Source organism: Cavia porcellus, unplaced genomic scaffold (assembly GCF_034190915.1).
Source record: "Cavia porcellus strain 051 isolate PalLab524CR breed Dunkin Hartley unplaced genomic scaffold, mCavPor4.1 scaffold_5, whole genome shotgun sequence".
Classification (NCBI taxonomy): Eukaryota; Metazoa; Chordata; class Mammalia; order Rodentia; family Caviidae; genus Cavia; species Cavia porcellus.
The window spans coordinates 35,539,611-35,567,512 of NW_026947488.1; the positions used below are offsets into that span (position 1 = coordinate 35,539,611).

General features: G+C 50.3%; 1 protein-coding gene across 1 annotated transcript in view; it reads right to left on the reverse strand.

The window, feature by feature from the left end:
* Window positions 1-248: 248 nt before the first annotated feature.
* The window catches only part of Slc24a3 (solute carrier family 24 member 3), a 438,881-nt gene continuing 411,227 nt past the window's right edge, over window positions 249-27,902 (reverse strand). The window contains exons 13-17 of the mRNA XM_003476377.5: window positions 21,295-21,461; window positions 18,125-18,239; window positions 16,902-17,014; window positions 2,944-3,009; window positions 249-2,059 (exon numbers count right to left, since the gene is read on the reverse strand). Of these exons, the coding sequence (XP_003476425.5) occupies window positions 1,910-2,059; window positions 2,944-3,009; window positions 16,902-17,014; window positions 18,125-18,239; window positions 21,295-21,461 (611 nt within the window). The 3' untranslated portion in view covers window positions 249-1,909. The remainder of the gene's footprint in view (window positions 2,060-2,943; window positions 3,010-16,901; window positions 17,015-18,124; window positions 18,240-21,294; window positions 21,462-27,902) is intronic.

Sequence of the window (27,902 nt, forward strand, 5' to 3'; positions counted from 1 at the left end):
TTTCCTGACAGAAGGGACTGCTGATAATGTCACAGGTATCTATGCTTCCACAGGACCCCAGGTCCAAAGTCCCTTCCAGATCTGGAAAGGACTCACGACTCACCACTTCATTCTCCCAGGTGAGTCAACCCCCAAATAGTAGCAGCTTGAAACCCTGGCTTTCCAGTGACTGCAATCATTTCCCTTCCTTGCCAGAAAATGGACCCCCTTCCAGAGAGAGAAATTAACACACTCTGCTCCAGGAAAGATACAGAACAGAGAAGTTTATTTTACACTATCCATCCAAGAAAACAATCGCCATAAACCAGTGCAAAATGTGCAACAGAATCAGTAAGTGTGTCTCAGCTCTGGGAGCCCAGGTGGGGGGCCCCTCTTCGGCTCCCCAGCTGGGTGGGCATGCCCTGGGCTGACGCTGCCCTCAGTCTGCACCCCAGACAGAAACATTCAACCCATTGGTAGCAGGTTATTCTTACAATTCATACCAGAATGTGTACAAGGGACCGGGAAAACCATACCGAATGAATGGGCTATGTGATCAGTGCTTAAAGTAAATGCAAGGGACGGCACGGGCAAGAGTCCACAGTTTCAATAAATACAAGTGTAACAAGCGTGGGTGGGCCTCAGCTTGGTGGAATTAGTCTGCATAATGATTCAGCATCATACAAAAGAGAGCAGGGCTGCTGAGCAGTGATTGGCAAAAACCCTCGCGATGACCGATTCCCTGGAGCGAGCCCACGCTGAACACATTCTATGGTTTCCTGGGGTCCATTTCTGGCCAGCCCTCAGGAGGGGAGGGCCAAGCCAGGCCAGCATGGCAGCATGTGTGCCCAAGAGCCAGCTGTCAGGGTCCAGTGTACTCGATACCAAGTGGCAAACTGGGACTCAATTGACGAGGTCTGTGCAAAAATGCGCTTCTCTCCATTTTCCAAGAAACCAGTGTCTGTAACTCCCGCACGGATAGCAGTGGTGGCCTCTGGGTCACACTCTCTGTCATCCCAAATATTGAGCAAGAAGAGCACATCTCAAGGTCTCACGCGTGGGGCAAGCTTCTGTGGGTGCCGCCTGGTACTTTTCGGATGGATGGTCTCCCCAGGGCCCTGGGTCAAAGGCCTCAGGCCGGCTAGAACTATTGCTTGAAAAACTAGAAAGAACCTATGAGGAGGAGATGCTGGGGCAGGGAAGGTGTGGGAAGCAGGTTTCTTCCTCCAACACCTTGCACCTTCTCAGTAATGCCTGGGTCGTTAGCCAGGTGTCCCAAGCATTTGTTCTTGGTGACCTCAGCCAGCCTGGTGGTCCTGGACTGTGGCAGGCCGGGGCTCACCCTAGAGGGCTCTCGGCCTGCGTGTGTCACTGATCTGGAGCCCAGTGAGAGGCAGTGCAAGGGAAGTCTTCCACCTCTGGAATAAAAGAAGGGGGAGCCCCCCAAAACAAAACCACCCCTAAACCCAGCAACCGAGGAATCGCCTCCTAAGCCAGTGACACCCTGAATGCTCCCTGTCTTTGTGGATCCTCTCCTCTCCTATTTCTTCCACAGTCTCAGGTCATAAATTAGGGTAGTCTTCCATCAAATAACTTAAAAAAGGAGGAGGGACCGTGGTAGGTTGTGCCTGGCTCAGGCCAGTTAGCAGCCGGTTTGGTTCTAGAATCTCAGTCACTGTTCAGAAAGGGAGCTTGGAAATTCACGTGAGTGTAGGATGTCTTTGTGGGGAGGGGCAGCGGGAGGTAGGATCAGGAGGTGGGGAGCCAGGGGACATAGTGGGCACACTGGAGCCACCAGGGCTGGAGTGGAGGACTGTGGACAGCACAGAGGAGACAGCGCCGCAGCCCCAGGGCCAGCGCAACTCCAGGTGCAGCCGGTCTCGTATTGCACAGAAGGAAGGAGCCCTGCGGGCCTCTGCAGCGGCCAAGATCAGTGGTCCCCGCACATAGGCAAGTTCACGAAGGTGAACACATTGAACTCCGTCATGATGGAGAAGCAGAGGAACACGCCGTACAGGAAGAGGCACCCGCAGCCCAGCTTCTTGTCCAGCTGCCACTTGTTCAGGTGGACACCGAACACCTGGGGACACAGAGAGGCTCAGAGGGCGCCAGGTGGGGGAATAGCTGCCCAGTACCTCAGAGGGGACCCAGTCTCTGGCTGTGGTCATCTGGCTGCTGCGTGGGACCCACAGGAAAAGCAAATGAGCAAAATGTGCGGCTATTCAAAGTGTCAGAACCGCACCTCCACCAGACCCAAGGAACCACCCAAGCTATACAAGAGTATGCGTAAACTTGTACTTTTGTGTGGGCAGCGTCTGTGCTCCTAAATCCTTGACATTAGATGCCCAGCCTACGTCACCTCTCATTTCCTGGCGGCCCTTCTGAACTCCTGTATGCTAACGTGTACAATAACAACACAAAACTGGTGAAATTCAATAGTTCCTTGGGACACTAAGAAATAAAGCATATTGCATTTCATTCAGCAGCATATGGCTGTGTGAGTGATACCCCTGTGATCAGTCTCTGAGTTGGTGTGGGTTTTTCCCACTGAATGCATTGGTAGAATTAGGAATATAACATGACACAAATGGGAGCAGAGGCCAAGACAGCAGAATGGGGTAAAAATTACATGGTGAATGCACTGTATTCCTAGTCTCTAACTATTGCTCATGTCCATGGGTTTATGTAGATGTTTCATGGTCTGATCATGAAACTAACTGGAATTTACCTCTGATGGTTAATTTTGTGTGAAAAGAGGGAATTTCTCCTTGCTTTGATAAGATGTTCTGGGTTCGATGTGAGGTAAGGCCTCACCTCTGAGAAGGCAGCTAGCTGCCTGCAGAGGGATGAGGTATTCTCCTGGGAGGAGAACCTTCTGGGGGGCTCCTGAGCCCATTCACCAAGGGCCAAGCCCACCTGGTCAAATGGGTGAGCTCCAGAATGGAAAGAACGCAGCAGACCTACCGTGACAAAGACAGAGGCCAAGAGCAGGCCCACGGAGTAGATGAGGCCCCTGCTGTTCAGCCGGATCTGTAAGAAACAGACAGTTAGACATCCCCGAAAGGCAGCGCTCACTGCAGGGTGCTCAAGCAACTCTCATCTCAAGGAACAAGAAGCAGATCACAGCCTTGGCAGCTGCACACTGAGCTCGAATGTGCAAAGTGTACTTTACAAACAGCTTTGATCCTGCTTGTCCACTCTCAGCCACCTGGGTCCTTACTTTCCACAACCAGCCTTGCCCCAGCTTGATCCCTACCCCAAGACGACTCAGACTCTCCGCTGTGTCTTGTATGATCCTTGCTGTCCACACAACATCCCTGTCAGTCTGACTTCTGTAGAGCCTCTGCTTTTTCAAATTCATGCTGCTTTTAGGGTGAATTTCATCACATGGCTATGGGACCACCCTGGAAGAAACTCTCTATTTTTGCAATACAGTGTCTGTATGCTTCCTCTACTTTGATGGGTCAGCAAGCATAGGAGAGGAAAAGAGTTAAAATTCCATTTCTGACAACAGTAGGATTTTGGGGGAGTGTATTTCACAGTGATACAACTTTTGGAATTCTTACAGACAATATTATTCAGCAGCGCTTTTGGCAGTGGTGGATACACACCGCCTCTGTGTTCTCCGATACGGCAGCTGGCACACACATGAGAGGTTTAATATTGGTTACTTTTTAATTTATTTGGATTGCATTTAAAGAGCTACAGTGGTTACTGCCTACAGTCTTAGGTAGAGCACCCACGGTTCAATTTGGCAGATGAAGGTCACAAGGGTTTCTCCCACACTTGTAGAAAGGATACTGCTTCTGCCCTTGACCAGGGTCATAAAGCTGCACTGAACTAGAGGTTGTGCCCAAGAGCAGGGGGCTAAAAGGGGTAGCGTGTTTCCCGGAAACATAGTAGAGGTGCATGGTCCCAGTCCCTCCAAGATTCCTGAGCAGGAATTCTGGGGTGGGACCTGGCTTTCCATGCTCATCAGCTCTCCAAGTGATTTTGACTCACAGGGAAGGTTAATTACCAGGGACCAGCATCCTCCACACCTGCCAGTACCTCAGTACCCAGAGATCTAGGGGAGATGTGAAGTCTACATTCTCTTCTTTTGATTTGTGGGAGCTCTGGGGATGGGACTCCAAAGCTCATTTTTTATAAGCTGGTTGATACTTCCGGAATGATGTTTCACAGTGTTACATTCCTGGTCTCCCCAGTGTTATTTTTCAGGAGTAGGCACAGCTTGTTTCAAAATCCAACATGTTACTGTAAAAATGTTCAAGCATTCAGAAAAGTTGGAAGAATTACATCACACTATTCTGGGATGAACTTCTGGGTGATCTACAGATACCAGTATCCTCTACCCTCAACACGTTTGCCAGCATCTCATTGCACAGGGTTCAGTTGTAGTTCACTTGTCTTTCATTTTTAGATGTGACTGTCATGCGGTGAAATTCACAAATCATCACTGCACTATCTCATGGGTCCTGAGAAACACATGTGTCCACATAGCCCAAACCCCTTCATGACCCCAGCCCTCTAGCACTCAGAGCTCTCTCTGCCCTGTAGTCCTGCTTTGTGCCTGGTTCCTCTCGCCCATGCTCTGGGTCTCCCTGGAGGGTTACTGTGTGTGAGCAGAGTGAGCGTTCCTTTATTCAACAAGGTTTGCTAAGATTCCTTCAATGAGTCATTGATCATTTATCTTATATAGTGACTGATTTGTTTAATTCTCTGGTTGATGGACATGTGAGCAGCTTCTACTCTGGGGCTAGTAGAGAGTATTGCTCTTGTAGTTCAACAACAAAATGAAAAGCAGCCTTCTCATCTATAGGATGCTATTTGAGAAAGATAACAAAGGTGGGTCCAGGCTCCGCCAAGGACACAGGATCCCACTGTCCCATATCCAAGAGCTCTGCCCTGTAGTTGGGCATTTGAGACCTTTTCAAAAGGGAACAATTCATTCCATTTGCTCCTGTCACCTTGTCCCCACGTGGGACCTTCAGTCCAGCCAGGTGGCGTTACTCATTTCCTTATTTGTGCTCTGTCCCAAGTTCAAGTTCACTGCCTTCCTATGGGGCTGATCTCCTGCCTGTGCCCAGGCACTGATGACCTGAGTGCAACTGTCACTGCCCAGAGTTTTCCTCATCCCAGTACCACATCCCCTGGTTCACATATTTCAGATGGGCACCTGCTACAGACTCTGTGTGTGCAAGGCTGTGGGTTCATGGGTGTGAGTGGTAGGTGGCGGTGAACTTGCATGGCACTGGCAAGAGTGGAGCTTTTCATGGTGAGATGGATGGTGGGGAGCATTGGCCAGGCTGTCTCTAAAGGGGCCACATTTCTTTTGAGGCATGATGAGCACACAGCAAAACACACAGATCCTCCATGTCTTTCTTTTTTCCTTTTTTTTTTTTTTTTTTGTCTTTTTCCTTTTTATCGGTACCAGGGATTGAACTCAGGACTGCCTGCTTGCAAGGCAGGCGCTTATGCCGCTGAGCTAAATCCCCAGCCCCCTCCATGTCTTTCTAATGAGCTGGGTTGTGAAAAATGAGTATGTCCAGGTAACTACACTGAAGCGGAAGGAGGAAACATTTGTACACAATTCCCCCGGAGGCTGCCGAGCTAGTTTCTTGAGGTCTGCTGAATCCTTCTCCACTCAAATCATCCCAGGAAGAAGTCTGTGCAACCACCTCCGTGCAGGTGCACTCTCCCCAAGGCCTGCCCCAAGACATGAGGCTGAAAGGTACAGACACAGAAACTCGCCCCGGCAACATGGCACTGAGCCTGCAGGGTGCTTCCTGGGTTGTCCAGTCCTGACATTTCATGCTGCTTTGAGTTTTACCTTCAGAAAATGCATTTTGATCTTGTGATTCCCTCTTGGCAGTGGTTGCAGAGCAAACAGTCTGCAGCTTCCAAAGTCAACAGGAACAGGGCCCATAGCGGTACACGATTTCAGTAAGCAGAGACCTGATTGCACCTTGCTCCACACAACATTCTGCACACCATACCGAGCCCACCCGGTGCGGGGGGGGGGGCAGCATCCCCAGCCTAGGGCATTCTGATTCCCCCCCCCCATAGCCTGAGGTCAGCTCCACCCAACCAACAAATTTTTCAGGAAAACCAAGAAGCTGTTGTGTCGCCTTTTGGATTCATGTGGCTCTGGCATAGTTTCCAAACAGATGTTCCTAACCTCAGCTTCCACTATGTAACATTACCGAGAAGGACGTCCCCCAGACAATGTACAGTGAGAAGCCACTTCCTGACAGCCAGTGTCCTTGCATCCTTTCCTTCCCTAGTGCTATGTGTTTTGTTTTCCGTTTGGTGTGGAGGCAAGCGAGGCTCAGGGAGGTGAAGATCTTACTGCAGGCTGTGAGGCCGATGGCGGCTGAGGTTGGCACTTCCACCCAAGCTGGGACTCTAAGTCTCCTGGCTAGACACAAGGGTCTTCTCTTCACCTGCCAGCCCTTGGAAGTCACGGCCGTGCTTTTCCTGCCTGTCATTTTTTGTAGAAGTCCTGAATGAACTGTGAGACCCATAGCAGCCACGGTAGCAGATGCCACTGGTTTTCTGTCTTATCTGTTTTCAACTGCTGTGACAAAGTACCTGAGACTGGGTAATATGCAAAGGATGGAAGATGTCTCCTGGCTCTGGTTGGCAGGAGCCTACAGCCCAGCTTAGCGGCTATTGGCTGTAAAGAGGCTCCTCTTGGTCCCTGACCTGGCACGGGGCATCGCCAAGTGAAGTGGATGCCAACTCGAGTCTCTCTTCCTCTTCTAATGAAGCCCCTGGTGCCACCATGGCCCCACTCTGGGAATTCATCCAGTACTAATACCTCCTCACTGCTAAACGCCATTAACATGCCACTTGGGGAGTTGAGTTTCCAGGGCATGACACATTCAAACTGCTGCACTGGCCACACCCCCAACCCTGATGTCACCAGGTGCTCCCAGTGGCCAGCATCTGTGAGCTTTGACCTAAAACATGGAAATGCCACACTGTCAGCCCTGGAAGTTGCTTCCCACAGTGACTCAGGAGTAAAGATACATTCCAGCTCCTGAGGCCATTCAGATAAGGCCACTCAGAGATGAGGCTGTACCCCACTTCCCAGCGACCCTCAGGAAGGTTCATCAGTGGTGATGGTTTGTTAATGTGGCTGCTGTTGGCTGTGCCCATTCTGCCTGAGGTCCTACTGTCACCCTGCACTGTCCTGCTCCATCACCTGCCTCCCCTCAGTCTGTCTCAGGACTCAGGAGTTTCTGGGGACTTACATGGTGAAAAGGAAGACCCTGTCAGCTTTTCAAGTCAGTCCTGCCACATGGGACTTGTCACAATCCCCCCCCCCTCAAAAATCACTCAATTTTCCTAATCCAGAGGCTGAAATCTAGAGCTCAAGACTTAAGGCGACAGCTGGTGCTACTGCATCTCTGCTAGAGCAACTCCAAGAGGCTGAGGCTAGGATGCCACCAAACTGCCCGCCACGTCACCTCTATAGGTTCCATAGGAACCGTGTGCAGATTAGTGGAAGTGGCATTCCATCTATTTCCCTGGTGAAACAGCCCCACAGTGGCCATCTCCAAATCAACAAAGCATCTGTGCAGTGAGCTAAGCAAGAGATACACACAGTCACTCTCCTCCTTGTAGGAACTGCCCAGTGCCTTGCTTTGCCATCTGGGGTTGGCGCTGGGATTTCCAGAAAGGGAAGGCTGGTTCCAGCATGGTGAGTTGAGCTCCAGTATAGAGCCTCCTGCTCCAAAGGTGAGCAACGGTGACAGGAGAGCCATTGGGAGCAACTTGCTTCACAGATTCATCCCTCCTCCCCCGGCCCTTGTTGGGTGCAGAGAGCAGCAGAGAGCCAGGGACACACATGGAGGTCCACGTCTGGCTGGGGTGGGCTTCCTGGAGGAAGCGACATCTGAGAAGCACACTGGTGAAAGCGGAAGCATTCCTTCAGCTCCAGGGCTCACTTTCTTCTGATCCCCTTTTCCATTGAGCCCTCCTTGGGAGATGTGCTCCCCTTTCCCTCTCATTGGTCCCCTCCATTAATAGCTCCAATACTTTGAGTTGCTCCAGCAAAGAACCAGAAGTTACCTCTCATTTTTCTTTCTCTTATCACTTTCACTAGGAAATCACATTGATTCTTCCCTAAACAAATCCCATGTTATATCCACCTACACTCCCACCCCTCAGCTCACACCACAGCATCTCTTAGCCTCGGCTTTCTGAATTGTCTCTTCTGTTTCACTCCTGCTTTTTAATGCATTTCTGAATAGCATTCAATATAACTGTACAACTTAGAGTGGGTTATCCTGATCGAATCCTCAGTGGCCTTCCTAATGACACCTGGTTTCCATGATGGCTTACACATCCATGCACGTCAGGTCTTTCTCTCTCCAGACTCACTTCCTGGTTAACAGATGGCCATGGGCTGAATCCACCACCAGGTCCCGCTCTTCCTTTTTCTGCAGCCTCTTGCTTAGTTTCCATTGTTCTCTGACTTCCTGTGACTACTGCTACACCAAGCTGCTGATTCCTCCCTCTCCCCTGAGCAAAGTGTTACTTCCACACACTTCCTGTCATCTCCTGGAGGGTAGAAGTGTTTCCCTGCTCCCTGACTTGGGTTTGACCCTGTCATATGCTTTGGACAACCGGAGATCAGTAAGTCCAACACAAGCAGGAACCGGAAATGTGTTTGCAGAGTGGATGTGGCCTCCTGTGCTCCCGCCTTTCTTCATAAGGAACATATGACTCAGGAAGCTACTGGCCCAAAGATGCGACACCCGAAGCTTAGAGCCAACCCCAGATTAGCCAAAGACTTGTCACCCTACAGATGCAGAGTGAGAAATTTATGCTAATAAATGTGCGCTATTTCGCCTTTGGGGACTTTTGTTACTGAGCATTATGGTAGCAACAGCTAATCAATTCAACTATCCAAACCCAAGTCATTTTATTTCTGTCTCATGCAAGTGCCTTCCACTGCCCTTGTTGCCATGGGTCTTTTCTGGTTCTCACCCATACTCCATGCAGGGTCAGAATCTCTCCTGCCCTGATACCCTTTGTTCTTCCATTTCCATGGCCTGCGGGACCCTTCATCATGTGGCCTCACTTGCTTTCTCTCTCTTTCTCTCACTCTCTCTATACTGCATTCTTCCTACCCATCCCTGTCCTCTGCCATTCCCTACCCATGCCTCAGCCACAGGAGCAACCCTGGGTCCCCTGGTTACCAAGCCCTATCATTTTGGTCTTCTACCAGCTGCTCCTCCTCTTGGCAAAAGTCCCCTCGCCCCTCTCCACCTGTGGGCCCCAGGCATGTCATGTTCTCAGGATAAATATCATTTCCTCTGCAGGGTCCCAGGTCACCAGCCCCTGCCACACACTGTCACACCTCTTCAGGGCTTGCCTGTGGAGGGACATGCTTGCACTCTGAAATTGTTCTCCCAGGCTTTACCTCAGCTCTCGTCCTGGCCGAACAGGACAGTCTGCCTTACCAGGACCTCTTAGCAAACAGTAGGTGTTCAGCGAATGCTTGATCTAGGAAAGAAGGTTCTGTGCAGAAGGTGCAGGGTAAGACTACTCCTGGATGCCTCTGACTTTTGCTTGGAAATAGGAAAAGACAGACATACTTCCTCCCTGCATTGCTTCCTGGGCTTATTTTAAATTTTCAGCCAACTCAGCCATGAAAACTCTGGGCCAGCTTCCTGCAGCCTGCCTGGTGACACTCATTCTGTTACATCTCATAGACAGGCATTCGCCATGCTGAGACAACAAGTGCTCATTTTCCTCAACTTTCACTTTTAGAAAAATGTATCTTATTTCGGGCAGTTAGATAGCAAGCTGTCTTTAGAGCAAGCCACAGAGTGCAGAGAAATGTCAAAATCTGGAAAGCGGCCTTCACCCCTCACTGCCAAATGCTTGAACCTAATGTCAGGCACAAGACAGCTGCCTGCATGGTAATTATCCCATAATTATGTCTTGGAAATCCCATCTGGACAAGATGGGAAAATTGTTTCAGAGTTGCCAGCAAGTCCCTGGGGAGGTGGAGAGAAGCCATGACACCCACTCAGGTTCTGATGTCAGCGCTGCAGAGGGGCGTCAGGAGTCAGTGCCATGCTATGTGGGAGGAGGCCCCCAGGATCGTGGATCAGAAATGGAGCCCTGCCCTTGGAAGCTGCGGGGTGGGTACAGGGCTGACTGAATGCCTGCAACAAATGACCCCCAGGTTTGCTCTTCTGAAACTAGGCTCATTTTACCAAATGATTTTTACATCTTGGGGTACAGCTATGCAGTGATGCTCCCCCATAACTGGGCTGGGGAAATAGCCACTTAGCAGCATCTAATGAAAGCCAGAGGGGAGACCAGGGACAGAGCAAGGGGAGCTCCTTGTGAAAGGAGCCAGACAACTCCCTTGAACCCTCAAACAGGAACCAGGGTAGAAAGGCCATTCATAACAGCTCAGAGCAGGGATGACAAGCCCCACAATATCTCTGGCACTTTCCAAATGGGAATCTGGGGGTGAGGAATTCTCTCCTCTTTGAGTTCCTCCTCTGTAGGAAGTTGACGAAATCAGTTTTAATAAGCAGGCTTCAGCCCACCTGGAGCAGAGTCACACTTAGGGACAGATCCTGTCTCCTTCCACCCCCGAGGCTGCCTTATGCTCCTGTGCCCACTGCCAGGCTAGCCACAGTCCCTCCTTCTCTCTGGGGTATCAGTACTTTGCAGGGAAAAAGACCACATTGTGTCCTCTACCTGTGGCTGTGACTGAACCTCCATGTGCCTTGGCTTCCTGGCCTGCAGAAAGGATGAGGAAGGTACAGCATGAGCCAGGAGCCTGGGCCCTGCCCAGCTTAGATGACTGGGTGTCCCCTGCTCCATCCTCACATGCCCACCACCTGGCATCCTCCTGCTCTCAGACAGAGGCTGCCCCAGTGCCTCTCACCCAGAGTCCCACTTCTGGATACTCCTACCCTCTCACATGCCCGGATGTCTTATGTCTGAGCCTTTCTCATCACAGTCCAGCAAGCCACTCTCTGCCCAGTGACTCAGAGTGATGCCAATCCTTGTGTTCTGCCATATCACCCCCGCTTGCCTTCCTAAGTTGTTTGCCCTCCAGAGTGGCTCCTGCCCCATTGCTCACTGTGCCCTCACAGGTGCCCTTTCCTGTGCTGCCACGCTCCTGACATGATGCAGCTGCACACGTGCCCTGGCTGCAGACATGATCCTTTCCTGACTGTACTGCTGTGTCAGTGAGATGAGACCTATGTGCAGTGTCCCCAAAGGCCTGGAAGTGACAGGTGCTCTGTGAATCTCACTAGAGCTATTGCTGTTGGGTTTGGCTTCTGTTCTTTTCTCAGGTCCACTGATACATTTCTTCTGTCCTGCTCATCTGTCCGCCTTTCAGGAGATGTAACAATAATAGGAAAGTTACCTTAGACCCATTGATCCCCTTCCCATCCATCCATCCATCCATCCATCCATCCATCCATCCACCAACCCATCTATCCATCCATCCATCCATCTATCCATCCATCCATCCATCCTTCCACCAACCCATCTATCCATCCATCCATCCACCAACCTATCTATCCATCCATCCATCATCCATCCATCCATCCATCCATCCATCCATCTATCCATCTATCCATCTATCCATCCATCCATCCATCCTTCCACCAACCCATCTATCCATCCATCCATCCACCAACCCATCCATCCATCCATCCATCATCCATCCATCCATCCATCCATCATCCATCCATCCATCTATCCATCCATCCATCCACCAACCCATCTATCCATCCATCCATCCATCTATCCATCCATCCATCCATCCATCCACCAACCCATCCATCCATCCATCCATCCATTCATCATCCATCCATCCATCCATCCATCCATCCATCATCCATCCATCCATCCAACCATCCATCCATCCATCCATCCATCCATCTATCCATCCATCCATCCACCAACCCATCTATCCATCCATCCATCCACCAACCCATCCATCCATCCATCCATCCATCCATCCATCCATCCATCCATCCACCAACCCATCTATCCATCCATCCATCCATCCATCCATCCATCCATCCATCCATCTATCCATCCACCCATCCATCCATCTGCTCATCCAGCCAACAAACATTTGTTGGGCACCGTACCTAGCCCAGAGGAAACTAAATCAACAAGAGAGGCTGCCTCTTCTTCAGGGAAAAGGCAACCACTTTGATGGGAACTGCAGAAAACACAGGAGTGATGTCTGACCCAGGCTTGGGCAGTCACAGGTATTATCTCTACTGACACTAAGGGCATGGCCTTGAGAAGTACAGGACAGGAGCCCCTGAGAGTGACCTCTGTCACCCACTGTAAGGCTGTCTGCTGCAGGGGTCTGTTTTCCAGGCAGAACATGGGCTCTGCTCTCAGGGGCTGGATCCTAACTGCTGTTCTTACTACCTAAAGAGGCTGCATCTGGTGAGCCGAGTTTCCAGAAAACTGCAGCCGAGCTTTCTCTAGTGGCTTAGCTGCTTTAGCTAGAAATACTCCATTTGGAAATGCATCCTGCATTTGATGCTCATTCTAGAGAATGGGAGACAGAACAACTTTTACTGATGGCCCTGGCTCGCCACCATGAACACCGATTATCGAATGGGCTGCCACAGCCGGGCAATGACATCTGTTTTCTGTTCAGATACAGAACCTGTCCTTCTGTACAGGTTCTGTACAGCAACTGCTGCTGTGTGGACGCAGGCATGTAGTGCTGTGGCCCTGGCCTCAGACCCAGGGCAGAGGGGATGCTCCAGGGCCATTGCTGCAGCCAGGTGTGGAGGCATAGGGCTGGCAACTGGGGAGGCTCTGGGTGGCACAGAGTTGTGTCTGGGCAGCGCCTGGGAGGACCTGGAACTCAGGCATGTGGGAGAGACTCCAGGTGTCCTGCTTGTGGGCTTCTCCCTTCATTCAGTGCCTTTCTGAGTAGAGAGCAAGCCTGTTGCCGGAACTAAGTAAAACAGCCTACCACAGTCCTCGGGGCTGAGGCTGGCTTCAGGACTCTCACTCACCTGCCTCAGCCTACCCACCACTTTGCTGCGGTTTCTTACCAATTATAATCCAGTCCCGGCTCAGAGAATAAACTTACAAATAGCAAAATGACCACTGCTTAGGAAATACAGGTCCTGGGATATACAATTTTAATAAGAATGCTATCATAGATGGGGGCCGAGGATTTAGCTCAGTGGTGTAAGCACTGGCCTGGATTGTGAGTTCAATCCCTGATACAAAAAAAAAAAAAAAAAAAAGAAGGCCTTCATGGCTTCTAATGGATCCTATGCTATGGATATTGCTCCCAAAATGAGTTAATCAGAGCCTTTTCCTTTGACTTTTTAAAGTTCAAAGTAAAATCTCCTTTTCAGCAGAAGGCACAGGAATAGCTGGTTGACCACATGCAGAAGGAGCTGAACCCTGGCCTCCTGCTGTGCACACAGTGAAATCTTGAATTTTCCAGGATTTCAAAAGAGAGGTCTGCAGTGGATGTTCATCTCTCTGGAAGAAAATGAAACTCTGTCTTGCACTGGTGACACAAACTGAAGAATTTAGCTGCAAATGCAACATAACACACTTTGTGTAGAGTTCTCCTGAACAAGGTCTCCCCTAAGACAATCCACACATGCACCACAGCGCCCATCACAGAACGGCAGGTTCTCCTGTGTTCCCTCTCTGCACTGAGATGCGGGAGGGCTCTAACTACAGGGCTAGATGTGGTTTTTGTGAATTCTAGCATAATGACCAGAGTGACCCAATTATGTCATGGTTGGATGGAATATGAACATGGTCTAAACGTCTCATGGGGCCTGCATTCTTGTCTCCTGATGTCACCCTGTCATTAATGGTGTGACCTGGAGAGGAAATGTGTTAGCTGTGGGATGAGGGTCATGTTTAGTGCTCTGTCCTCTGGACAGTATACGAGAATGTTGGAAAGAGGACAGAGGCAAGCCTGCTAGGGTCCCTTTATGGGCACTGTGCGTCTGACTGAGCTGGAATGTCAGGCCTGGAGCCATGTGCAGACACGAAGGTGTCAAAGCTGGCAAGAGGATCTGGGATGAGTTCTGGTTTGATTTTTGAAATTTTCTGACTACCTTCCACGATCGTACTCTGTAATCTGAGCAAACTAAAAGTGAGGCACAAAGGTGGCATGGTCGCATCTGGGCAGCACCCCCAGAGGTCCACAGGTGCCAAAAGCACAACACCCCAGATGAAATTATTGGGGGGTGCTAAGGATGTTTAATGGTGGACCCCCTGGGTCTCTGAGGCCTGCCTTCCAAGGGCAGCGGGAGCCCTGTGGTCCTGTCTCTTTCTCTGGTCCTTGGCTCATGAGCCCAGCATCTACTCTGCCATCAGGTACAGCCTCAAAGCAACAGCAATCCAGATCTTGGCTTGAAACCTCAGGACTCTGAGCCAAAACAATGCTTTCCTCTTTCTAAGTGAGCTGACTTGGACATTAGTTTTAGTGACACCATGCTGCCTGACAGGATGGGCCATCAGGACACGGACAGGATTCTCCTCCTCTGTGCATGCTGTCTGCCCTTCCCAGACAGCCTGTGGTGAACTCGGTTATCCAGAACTGGATTTTCTGGGTTGTATAGGCCAGATCTATTTGTTTATTTCTTTCTTTGCTGCCTGGTTTTCTTCTTTTCTTTCCACTACCTTCTAGTCTTCAGCAGAGGAGATCAAAAACAGTTGAAATTCAGACAATACAGATTCATGTGCTGTTTTTAAAGACAGTTAAAACCTTTGAATTGATGAATGAGGATGAGAGGGGTATAGTGATGTCTAACACACACACACACACACACACACACACACCTCAGAGCAGCATAAGTGTTCAAGAAGAGCAACAGCATGATTAAATTTTGGGAGATGCACATACTGGATCATGCCCAACTCTGAGCATCAAGATTTCAAGAACAATGTTTTGCACAAAAGCAGTGCACAGAATGTCTGTCTGGCATAACCTTAGCTACCTAAAACATCCTAGTGAGGCACAAATATGCTGAAGTGTTGCCAACAATTATCTGTGGGTTAATTTGTGGATCATTTTTATGTCATCCTCTAGAACTGGTTCCCACAGGCAGCCATCAACCTCATGTGACTTTCTAAACTTAAAGTCATAAAAATGAAATAGAAGTTAAGCACTCAGTTCTTCGTTTGTAGCAGTCACATATCGCAAGCTTGTGAGTTATGAGTGGCTGGTGGCTCCCGTGTCAGCCAGCACAGGCCAGAGCCTCCCCAGCAGGGCAGGAAGTCCTCTGTGCTGATGCAGCTCTAGAGCACTCTGAGATTCTCTAAAAAGCCCGGGAGTTTTTACTATCAGAGAAAGAAGCATAAAAAATAAAGTTTCAGCTGAGCCAATTTTAGGCAAACCCCTAAGAGATTTCTTTGGCATTGGCCGAAGAGCACAAAGGGGATAGGTATTTTAAGGAAGCGGCGAGCTAGCCCCGAGATAGTTTAAACACTGTCGCAGGAGATACTGCTATTGGGGTGAGAACAGGGAGGCACTAATGGGGAGAGATGTCCATGTGTGATCCGGAATAGCAGCTTGAATGCCAGGCCGGCCAGTGTGCTAGCATGTGGGGTAAAGGAGCGGTAACCCTGCTCCCTCTGGGTGGTGTGGCAGAAAGAAGCACCCTGGGAGAGCCCCAAGCATGTGGCTCTTGGAGTCACCAAGCAGTGATGATGGGTCCTGCACCCACAGCCACGGGGCCTGCTGTCCTGGTGGCCGGGAGGCCTGAAAGTGCTATAACCTGTGGCTGGGACCATGTTTGGCTCTAAGATTCAGTGACCACAGAGGTGCTGGCCTAGCCATCCCCCTCATCAGTGGCCTTGGGGTCAGCAAGGGGACTTTCCTGGACAGAGACATCGCATACCCACCCCTGCGGTTCACCGCTAGAGGGGAAGCACCGCTCCCGTGACCCAGCAGAGAAGCAACTGCAAGCCTGCTCCTGATCTCTCGGGGCTTCAGTCGCATTTCCCTTCCCTGAATATTCGCAATATGCTGTAAGAAACCTCAGCCATAAATATAACCTACGGCTGGGTTCCTGGGACTGTCCTTGAAAGTGGTCAAGGAATCTCCAAAATACCTCCCATGCAAGAATGTTCTCCAGGAATACAGAGAACAAATTGCCCCAAATAAGTACGCTTTCTGCCTGGTACTTAACTATTTTACTAGCCTCAACTGCTATTCCAGCCTATAGATCAAACTCCTGTTAAGTCTGACTGATGTGAGTCAACTTATAAGAGCCCAACTGACAACAGTCTCTTTTTGGGGTTGTGGAACTTGTCAGGATTATTTGGAATTCTGTGACCACCCAAGGGATGACACCCTTCCAGTGCCCAAACTGGATGGCATCTTTTCAGCCTCCCTCTCATATGCTTTACGTAGTCTGTAGTAAGATGAAGTGAGCACAAATACACCAAAGTCATAGCCTACAGATTCTGACCAGGGGCCAAATCTGCCCCACACAATGATTTTGTAGGCCAGAGAGCTCATGATTAGAATATTGTGCATATTTTTAAATGACAGAAAAAGAATCCAAAGAAGCATACAGTATCATGGAATGTGAAAATTATACAAATTTTAGTTTCTAGAAATAAAGCTGTATCAAAGCAGCTACACTTCCTGTTCTGAGCTGTGACAGAGGCCATCTGGTCCCTGAGTCCGAAAATATTTACCATTTGACCCTTGACACAAAACATCTGCCCAGCCCTACCCTGGGATCCCGAAGTTCCCATGAGCCTGACTTTGAAAGACTTCGGCAGGAGAACATTTCCCCTCTATGCTGCTGTTTCCACAAATCCTTTACACTGAGACCAAGTCCTATGGCTAAGGCCCCTGGGAACAGTCCATGTGGCTCTGGATTGAGGGCATGCCAGGGTGAAGTACTTACGTAGGATCCGTAGTCCACGGCCAGTGTCTGCAGCGCCCAGGGGAGACCCAACCCGATCAGGATGTCAAACACGTTGCTGCCGATGGAGTTGGACACGGCCATGTCCCCCATTCCTGTGAGGACAAGAGGCGGCTTGTGTGGGGTGGAGGCGGGGCTCTGTGGGACGTACTCAAACTGCAGTTATCACTGAGTCACACACTGACCCTCACACTTGAACCTGGAACCCACATTCTATGGAGCTTGGATACTCTCTCTAAACACCATCCCCGAGTCACCCTGGGGACCCTGAAGACCAAAAATGGTTCCCAAAGTCCGTGCCCTTGGGAACCGTCCCTCTAGAAAGCACCTGTGCAGTGGTGCAGCAGTGGCTGGCCTAACACCGTGGCCCCAGCTCCCCGCTCCACACCACACTCGGGTCTTCCGGATGATCAGTACCAGGAAGATGGTGCCACGGGAGAGTACTGGGAGGATTTCTACAAGGCACTGCGAGGTTCTGCCACTGCACAGAATGTTTAAAATAAATCCCTCTGGGGAGCAAGGGAGGGAGGCAGGGGACCAAGGGAATGAAGACGATGAAGATGTGTTACATGTGCACCAGCTCCCCTGATGAGCTGGGTCATCCAGTACTGCACAAGTGCATCAGGAAACATTTAAAAAGTGCCTCCCGGGCTCAGTTCAGCCTGACAGGAGGGACGAAGGGATGGCAGCACCTGAGGGGTGAGGCCATGCTGGTGGAGGCGACTCCAGGCAGCTGACTGAGCCTGCTGGGCAGCAGGGGGTCTGTCCTGTGCTGCAAAGGAACCTCTGGGAAGGTGTGGCAGCTGGGGAACCTTAAGCATTGGGTCTGACCTCTTTACCTGTAAAATGAGAGACTAGTTGCCACTGGCTTGCAGACTTGTTGTTTAAAGCAATAAGATGACATAAATGCCTTACTCAGTAAAGGTTAGCAACTGCTGTCGGTATTTTTAATAGGAAGAGGGTGTGGATATGACCAGAAGGGCTGCGGGTGCTGCTCAGGAAAAGGTCTCTGCCTTCCATGCAGGCAGAACTTTCTGCCCCTCTCCCTGCCCTCTGACTCAGGATGCCTCTGACTCCTGGCATTGAGGTCACAGGTCCCCTGTCTCTCCTTCCCAGTGTGATCTATTGTCTCATTAATTATGGGGAGCCCTGGACAGGACAGCCCCCCCACAACTCCTCTGCCCCACTGTCCCCAGCAGCCCCACCTTGTCTGGCCACGATGAGGCTGGCCATGCAGTCGGGCACGCTGGTTCCGGCAGCCAGAAAGGTGATGCCCATGATGACGTCAGGGATGCCTAGCGTGTAGCCAATGATCGTGACCTGGAAGAAGCAAGAAGAGGCAGTGATGGAGGCCCCTGGGGACACCACCTGCCCAATGTCCCATGGCCAACACTTGGGAAAGGTTCCAGCGTGTGCTGCCTTTCTGGAGACAATATCTACTGTGTGACGATACAGAGGCAAAGGACACAGTGATGATTTCGCAGTGATAGAATCAAGCCTTTCAAGCAGAGAGCAGCCTTCTGGCTCCTCAGGAGTGAGAAGTAGAAGTGGGGAGGGACAATACTGGGGCAGAATATCCGAATTCACGATGACCTCGTACTTAGTAGCCACTGGGTGAAGTGATTGTTGTAGTCAGGGGTTGTGAGGTGACCAATTACAATCAGGACACAGAATTTATAATATTATTTTATGATGGTCACCCAGAGAGTTAAACACAAGAAAGTACAGGAAATCTACCCACAGCACTAAAGACTAAAAATATTTAGCCAAGGGCCTGGATCTCACAGCAGTGTTCTGCATGAGTCCAGCTGAAGACCTAGAGCCCACGACAGTGCCTCCCACGAATCCAACTGGAGGTCTAGAGCCCACGAGAAGGACTCATGACAGTCTGTTTTATGGATCTGCTGGGAAGGCCCAAAGGTCAGCAGTGGAAACCAGAAAGTCTACATCAGTAGAGTGAAGGATCTGTACCAGTAGGTTGAGGGTTCTACACTGGAGACAAGAAGTCACGCTCAAAATAGGGACAAGGGCTGCACTGAAAAGTACCACAGCCATCCTCCTCGACAATGAGGTTCTGAGCTTCTCCAATGAATGAGAACAGCCAAGTACATGCCAGAAAGCCAGGATGACAAGCTTCTCTTGGAGATTAAACAGCACACATCTTCCCTTCTGGAGCCAGGAAGTGATGCTCCATGTAAAGATCAGAGCTCCCCCAAAGAGAACATCAGCCACTCTTAGTGACAAGGTCCTGAGCACCTCTGATAATAATGGCCAGATTCATATCGGAGAATCTAGCCATGACGCGCTCCTCCAGGAGAACCAACAGCTTGAATCAGCAACACTTAGGAGAACCCACAATGCCTCACTCTTCCTTGCCACGTCTCCTTTTATAGCAACCTTCCTCAGATGGAACAGCTACACCAGCACCATGCTGATTCACTTCAGCTGGTGTTAAGTTGACCACCAGTTTTTAATCCATAACAGTGATGTTCATGGGGTTTAGTTAATTTAACTCTCATGATAATTATGCCAAGTAAGCTCCATGCTATTCCCACTCTTTAGAGGGGACACTGAGGCCCAGGCAAGCCAGTGCCCAAGCTGAAGGCTGCTGGAAGTGACAGGTATGGGACCAAGTGATACCTCAAGTGCGGCTGGCTCAATGGGCCAGCCATGCTCTCACTGTTAGTATGGTTGAGCTGGAGTTTGGGGACCAGTCACCCAGAGACCAGGCCCAGGCTTCTTCCTTCTGTGTGTGTTCTCCCCCAGCATCTGCCATTTCTCAGGACTCAGCAGAGCTCCCCAGGCCTGAGGAGGCTTTCGGGGATGAAGCCAGCTCAGTTTGCTGGTCAATGGGTGTCAAAGCTAAGCATGCAGGCTCTGAGGTCCTCACCCCAAACACAGGTCAGACACAGCGGTCAGTGGCTGCGTCAGATATGAGCTCAGGATAAGGGAGAAACTGCTGGCTGTAGGATTCCAGTTAAAAAAAAATCAGTTTGGCTGTGGTGTTGAGGCAAGGAATGCCTTGCTGTGGGATTTATTGCTCCGTCAAATTTATAAATTTGCTATTACAGCACCCCAACATAACCTATTCAGAGCCATTGTTAGCTCCTGAGTTTATATTATATTTCTGTCTAGTATTTCTCCCAAATTTATATTATATTTCTGTCTAGTACTCCAGCAAGGATAATCTGGGTTGCATAATTTTGTCATGGCTCTTAAATCCTGCTGAACTCCAAGTCTAACAAAGCAGGCTTGCTCTCCAGTTAAAAAGCATAGTCCTAAGTGAGCAGAACATGGTACATGCCTTAGACAGAGCTTTGTGAGCTGTATCCCCCTAATACAGGCCAGTCACCAAAGTGTTATTTCAGCCTCAGAAGGGACCATGAGCGGCTGCCTAATTGCATGACCTCCTGGTTGAAGCAAATGACTTGGAAAGATGGGGTGCTGTGCTTTAGGTATAAGATGTCCTCTCTCCCATTCTTATGTGCTGGGGGAGGGGCTTTGGAAGGTAATCGGGTGATGAGTGTTCTAAATTCATCAGTGGATTGGAGGTAATGGAAACAGGAGAGGAGGCATTGCTGAAGGGAGGAGCTATGGTGGCAAGACCTTGGGAACTCTGTCTGCTCCCCACTTCTTCCTCTCTGGTTCTCTTTGTTTAGTGGTTACCATGAGGGGTGTAGCTTTCCACCGCCATGGTGTTTTTGCCTCAAAGTGAGCTGACCATGGATTGAGTGCACTGAAATCATGAACCAGCATACGGTGTATATTTTCTCCATTAAGTTATTTTCCTCAGGGGTTCAGTCACAGTGACAAGAGCTGACTATTGCACAGGGGAAGGTGAGAGTGGTCATTACCTCCACGGTCATCACGTCTTACTCCATGCCTTCAGCCTGTGGCTGTATTCTCTCTCCACTAGAGCCCTTGGAGTGTGTGTGCTCTGCCGTGGACCTGGACTTGGCCAGTGGAGTGTGTGTGAGAGCAGTGGTCAGGCCAGCCAGCCCCAGGTAAACACTCCGGGCAGCTAGTATTCCCTGTTGTCCTCTTACATTCCGCTGGACACCAGGGCAGCAGCATTTTGGAGGTAGCACCCGGCCAAAGCAAAGGAACACACAGAGTAGATCCAGACTCAGCTGCCTGAGCCTAACGTGGTGAAGCACAGCTGCGTACCCCAGCTACGCCTGATCACACAGCACAGTCAGCCCGGAGATGTGTGAGCAGGATGGGAGCTCTGACCCTGAACCACTGAGTACAGCAGCGATCTGCTACACTGCCTATTGTACCAATAGTTGGCTGGTACAGCTGCTGGGTGGAAGCCCCGCCTCTTCCTCCCATCTGGCCCTCCGCACTGTCCTCTCCGCAGCCACCCCCCACTCACCATCCACACCATCATGTACGAGAAGGCCGCAATCCACAGCGTGGAGGAGGCAAACGTCACCATGAACCACTTCTCCCAGCGGGGCTTGTTGCAGTTGGGGACGGTGAAGTATAACACGAAGCTCAGGGGCCAGGTGAATGCCCATTTTACCGTTTCCAGTTTGCCGGCTGGAAAAATGAAGAACGTTTAAAAAGTCAGCACTGATTTTGGTTGGGGAGTCCCTGGACTGCTTCCTCCAGAGCTGAGCCTGGTCACAGGCTCGCCTCACCACGACTCCTGCCCACACCACTCTTCTGAAGACCTCGAAAGGCTTCCCAGCAGGTTCCAAACCCAACAGAACCCAGAACAGGAGGGAACCAAACAGCTCTCCTGGCCGCCCTCTAGCCAGGTCTCAGAAATGCCGGGATGAGTCACTTGTGAGTGCAGCTGGGGCCGCTTTGGCAGGTGGAAAAGGTGAGGAAGAGACTCAGGACCCCAGAGGAGTACGGGGTATGAAATGGGCTGGGGAGCCAGCCAGAACACGGGTTTCCTCTTGTCCTTTGCCGGGTTTGCTAGCAGCTTTGACAAATCATGAAGCCCGGGTGGACATGGCGCCATCTAGTGGAAGTTCTGAGTGCCTGCAGCCCATGCTGACAGGATTTACAAAAAGTCAATTTTTTCTGGCTCCCTATGGCCTTGCAGAGGGCAAGAAGGATCTGCAGGGACGACCTGCTGCCCCCACCTCTGTGCTGCCCTGGGCACTTGTAAGCCAAAGCCACCTTGAAAGCCACGAGTTCCTTGTGGCCTCAGATTTGACAATGTATCAAATCTCCTTGGCTTTTATGACCATTTTGCTCAAACTCTTGGAAATAAACACCTGCGTATTCCTTACTGCAACTGAGGTACAGAGCATCTCTATCTTCCAGAAAGTGCTTTGTGCCTCTTTCCTACCACCATAGTTTCATCTTTTCCTGTCTTCTAACTTTCAGTTGTGTATTTACCCTCTTTTATAAATTTTTAGATGCATTCATGTAAAAATGATTCCTTTTTCACTGCTGTATAGTATTCTGTAGTGATCTATTCTTTCAGAGATGGGCATCCAAGTTGCTGCAGTTTTAAGGTGCAACCCTTCTGAAGTCTTTTTTGTGGTTATGATTTTATTTCTCCCGGGTGAAGACCTAGAGGGACAAGTGCTGAGGGATGGGATGGATATTTGCTCCACTTTGTAAGAAACTGAAGTTTTTCAAAATGATAGAAACATTGTATATTCTCACCAGAGTTAAGGATCTAATTTTTATCCCAATGATTTGATTTGAATAGTAATATGTGAAAGGCTTAATAAAGTTTATTATATATACAGTATGAGGAACCGAACACAGGGCCTTTGCACTGAGCTACTTCTCTAGCCCTTTTTAACATTTTTTGAGACGGGGTCCTGCTAAGTAGTTAAGTTGCCCAAGCTGGATTTGAACTTGAGATTCTCTTGTTTACAGAGTGCTGGGAGTACAGATATGCATCACACAACTTGGCTTGCTTCATATTTTAAACCAACACCCAGTTCCACTTCATATACCTCCTAATGGGCTTTGGACAGTTCCTTTGTTTCTGTCTATCTTTTTTTTTTTGTTGTTACTTGGAGTTGAATCCAGGACCTCGTGCCTGCCAGGCAGGTACTGTGCCATTGAAGTTATATCTCCAGCCCTGAATAGTTTCTTAAAGCAGCACAGAAATGCTACCCAGTGTTGCTGGCACCCCAAATCCCTCACACGGCCAAGGCGGGGTGGTCTCCAGAGAGAGTGGAGCTTCTACAGCAGACAGCTGTGGGGCTCAGGCCTCACCCCCAGGCTTAGAGTTGAGCGTTAAACCTTGCTAAGCCTCGGTATTTTCATCTACAAATGCAGACACAGAACCACTCTGCGGCTGGGAGATTTGAGCAAGGTGATGCAGCCAGGCTAGCTCGGGGCCAGAGCACAGGGCACGCAGCTGCTCCTGTGGGAATCCTCAGCCATTCTTGATTCACCCTTTCTGTTTCCATCACCTCAGATGACTCAGGTGTTCTGTCCACCCGGCAGTCCCCTGTGTTCTGACTGAGGACCTGGCTTCTTATGGGAACTCCTGCCTGACCTCTGTGTTTGCAACCAGCAGCCAGAGGGGGAGTCCCCAAAATAATACTGCTCTAGAACCTTCCAGAGGCTTCCATGGCCCTCATCTTCCTGCCATAGGCAACATGGAGGAGGCTCCACCTGCAGGTTTCCCTGATTACCCTCTACCCCACCCCATTAGAATACAGGCTCTCTGGGAGCAGGAGTCTTCTCAAGTTTGTCCATTAAGCATGACACCAGGAACCACACTTACATATGATAGTGTCAGTGGTGATGGATTTGTCAGCACAAGCTGACCAGATAGACCACAGGAAACCACTCCCTCCTGAGAGTCTGAGGGCCTCCCACAACCAAGTACGGGTTATGGCCAACAGGAGATGTTACTAGGACAGTGGAGGTGTTCTTCTAGCCACGGTCTATCTCTCTAGACTGGAGGGGTGGAGTTGCCTGGGTGGACCTGAGACCTAGCACTGCGTCCAGCTTGGTCGCATGGCAAGGACACCATCATGGAGCTGTCTTGTAAGGGTTTCCAGTGCTGCAGGACTCAGAATGTGTGCAGGTCTCTGGATCCCACGTGCACCTAGGAATTCTGCACATGCCTACGTCAGTGGGGTGCAGAGGTCAGGCCTATGAAGCTCTTAGGGTCTCTTGTGCCTCCTTTGAGGCCACATCCGCCTGGAGACAAGACTTGGCTTGGCTGAAAAATCCAGCTGACCCAAGGTCCCTGAGAAATTCGTGCAAGCATGGGAGTGGCCTCAGCCTGGCTCTTTCACATTTTCCAGGGAACACGAGGGGAGGAAGACAAAGGTGGAAACCCGGTCCGTAAGAGCTTGGGGAATGACCGTGGGATGCCAGCCACAGGCGCTGTCCATGGATACCCCGGGTGGGTCCCACTGGGTGTGACACTGGGGAAACACGGGTTTGGTGTCATCACAGTGACAAGCGTAGCTTGTTTTACAGCAAGGCTTTTTTAGTGACAACCTCCAAGGTAGACATTCGGGGCTGCTGCTGTGTGAAACGTGACAAATACAACCCTCTAAGTAAACCAAGGGACACAGGCACCTTTGGACCGCCCTGGAGGGCTCAGTCATGCATGCCACCCAGGCTTAGCTGGTCTTGCTGTCCAGTCCTGGACCAAGGGGCAGGAGTCCCTTCCCCTCCGAGGGAGTGGGCAGCCCTAGTGGACATGTTCAGTCTTTTGTTCCCTTATCTTTTGGTCCAAACAGAGCCCTGCAGGGATGGTTCATTCGTTCCCTTAGAGAGCAACTTTGTCCTCTGTCACTTTGCCACAGAGCCTGCTCCAGGTGCTGGGGACTGCTGTGAATTCAGAAAACAAAACTCCTTTGGGAGCCGACGCCTGGCGGGCCTTCCCAGCAAGTGGGGGCTTCAAGGAGCAGAAGGGTTTGCTCTAAATTATATTCTTTATTCCACTGTTTGGAGCTTAAAGTTTTAGAAAGTTTAATTCAATCAGAGGCAAGAAAAAAAATAACAGTGTAGTATGTTAGACTTACAGCTATATATATATATGTATATTGTGATTATATGAGGATAAAAAGGTACATTTAAAATAGAACATATAGAAAAAATAACTCTACCAGGGAAAAACATAATTACGTTTTGGTGATCTTCCTGTCTTTTTTACGGTAATGTGTCTACCTTCCTTACCTTTCTGTCTGCCAATAGAAAGACTTTCTTCACTCAAAAGATAGAAATTGATAAATATTTCTTATGTATATATGTATGTAAATACAGAATGCATAGATGCACATAATATATATGTATATTATGTATATAAAATGTGTACATAAAGCATTTGCTTCTTAAATATAGGTACATTAACATCTGTGCATATATTATCTAGGTACCAGCATATTATCTTGTATGTATACAATGTGCCTGGGTATGGAGGTGCATACTCTGGGAGGCTGAGGCAGGAGGATCCCAAGTTTGAGCCCAAACAGACAGTTTGGCATCTTACCAAGACTCTGTCCAAAAGGAAAAAAAAAAAAGTGAAAGCTTCTGGGAAGAAGCTCAATGTGAAGGCCTTGGGTTCAATCCCCTTTGTGACAAAACAGAAAATAAAGAAAATCGACATCCCCACGCATGTTCTAGGTCGACCTCTGTCTGCCAAGGTCTGTGGGCTGCACGTAACTAGGCACGTGACTACTCCATCAACATATTCCTGCATGCACACCCATACGTGCACATGCAGACACCATGTCACACGTGTCTGTGTCCACACTCCCACACCCCTGTTTGCTCATCATACCTGCTGAGTCCTATCCCGAGAGCAGCTAGTGCTGCCCTGGGTGACAGAACCTAGCAGGGAGCCGCCTTGGAATGTGGGGCGAATTTCCCAGGGCTGCATAGAGGGCCCTGTGCACCTCAGTTAATTGCTCGCCATAGGGTTGCCCACAGCCCTCCGGGTGGCGTCCTAATGCCTCTGCCACCCATGTCACACTGCAGCCTCTGGATGCCCCAGAGGATGGCCTGTCGGCCTCTGTCCCCATAGTGGGCCCCAGGCCAGAACTTTTCAGCTGTGGCCTTGGGGAAGAGCAGTCACCCGGGCAAGGCTATCCCTCATCTCAGAGCCAAATCTGGCTCTGCTGTGGGCTGTCCTGCCCCCTAGCAGAACCAGGAAGGCCACTGTGTTGCAGCAGGATTCTCTTTCCTCCTACTCCAAGTGTGGCCAGGGACTGACAATGCCAGTACCCCCTGCAACTTGTTAGAAATGTGGATTCTCAGGCCTACCTGGCAGCAGGATGCCCAGATGGGAGGCTGCCTGGAAACCCGAGATGCCCAGGCAGCGGGACCACATGGCACGGCATGGCTGCTGCCACATCCCCTAAGTCATGCAGAGCTAGCACATGTGGCTGGGGCCTGAGGCTTCTGTCATTTGTATTTTGGTTAACAAGGGTCATGTATGGGACAGTGCCCCATGAGATCATATAGCATAGTGATATCAAAGCCACCATAGCAAATACATGCCCCAGGGTCCACATGAGGGCAGAGTCACCCAGCCATGCAGAAGGAACCCAGTATCTAGGTGACATGTGACTGTGCTGGACACTCACGGGGGCCCTGGAAATACACATCTGGGACAGGAATAGGGAATGAGAGGTGGGAGTGACCGGAAGGGGCCCTTGTCACCTTGCACAGGAGCCTTGGGCGGCAGGAGCTGGACCTTTGGTCTCTCTCCTGTGGTCTCCTCCTTGCCTGCCCTGAGGGTGCCCTAAGGGATCCAGAGTTCTGGATGCCAACATGGTAAATGGTGCTCACAGGTTTCCACTGGCACTTGTGTTCCCTTCATCAGTGATAGTTGAGTGGATTAAGCGATTTTGGAGCTGGGGTACGTTAGCTAATGGTGGGCTCTGAAGTTAAGCGGGGGCAGGCACAGCTCCTCACATGCTTCCCGAAGACTCCGCAGCCCCCTCCTCAGAACCCTGAGTGGGATGAGCCTGCAGTCCTTGGCTGTGCTATGGCCTGTGGTGCAACTGGCCTTCAGAGAGGGCACTGGATGGGAGGCCCATGTGAGTCACAGGAGCTCTTGCCAGGCAGGGAAAGAGCTGCGTGGAGAGAGTCAGGCTGCAGGGTGCAGAGCTCTGCCACCCCTGGATGCAGGTGTCTGGGACCGATTCTCCCCAGGCGTCCAGAAAGTGCATGCACCTCAACCCTGACCTCAGGACGCTGAGAGCCCAGCACCTCTGACCTGCAGAAAGGTGAGCCGCCTGGGGTGTGGTTCAAGCTGCTAAATGTGTGGTAATTTGTTTTGCACTGAGAGTAAATGAAATGGGTTTGCAAGGGAGGGCTGTGGTGTTGGGCCACTGACTCCCTAAGATGACAGTGACTGTGGCCCAGCTGGAGCAAAGGAGGTGCCAAGAAACACATCCAAAGGGATAGTGGGGAAAGAAGAGCCCTTCCTGTAAGGAATAGGGGACACCGTTCCCGGGGATCCCTGAAACCATGGATAGTACTGATCTGTCTATAGGCATTTTCCTCACACATTCAGAAAGGCTTAATTTATAAGCCAAGCACAACAAGACATTGATTGCAGTACTAGCAATAAAATGGAATGAGTGTGACAATGCACTGTAATAAAATCACCAGCCTCCTCACCTTGCACGTGGGGTCATTATTAAGTAAAATAAAGATAACTGGAACCCAGAGCTGTGCTACTACTGCGGCTTAGAGGTCAGGGACAGGAAGTGGGAACAGAAGGAAGCAGGCCTGAGTCCCCAAGCCATGCCCCCCAACTGTGAGTGAGACAGGTGAAGAGCAGCAAAGTCCCCCTGTCCCAACAAGGTGCCTGGATGACGGGCTCATGCGAATTTCCTCCTCAGCACCATGAGGCCTTGGAGAATGGGTAAGAGAGGACCTTCAACTCTGAAATGCTTCCAGCCAGAGAGCCCATGTTTCAGCCTATGGTCACATGCTGCCATCTTGATCACCCTCGAACTTGTGAACGCTGTGTAAAAATGTGCTTAGGTTCACACAGAGATGCTTTGCATTGAGTCGTGAAAAGCTCCC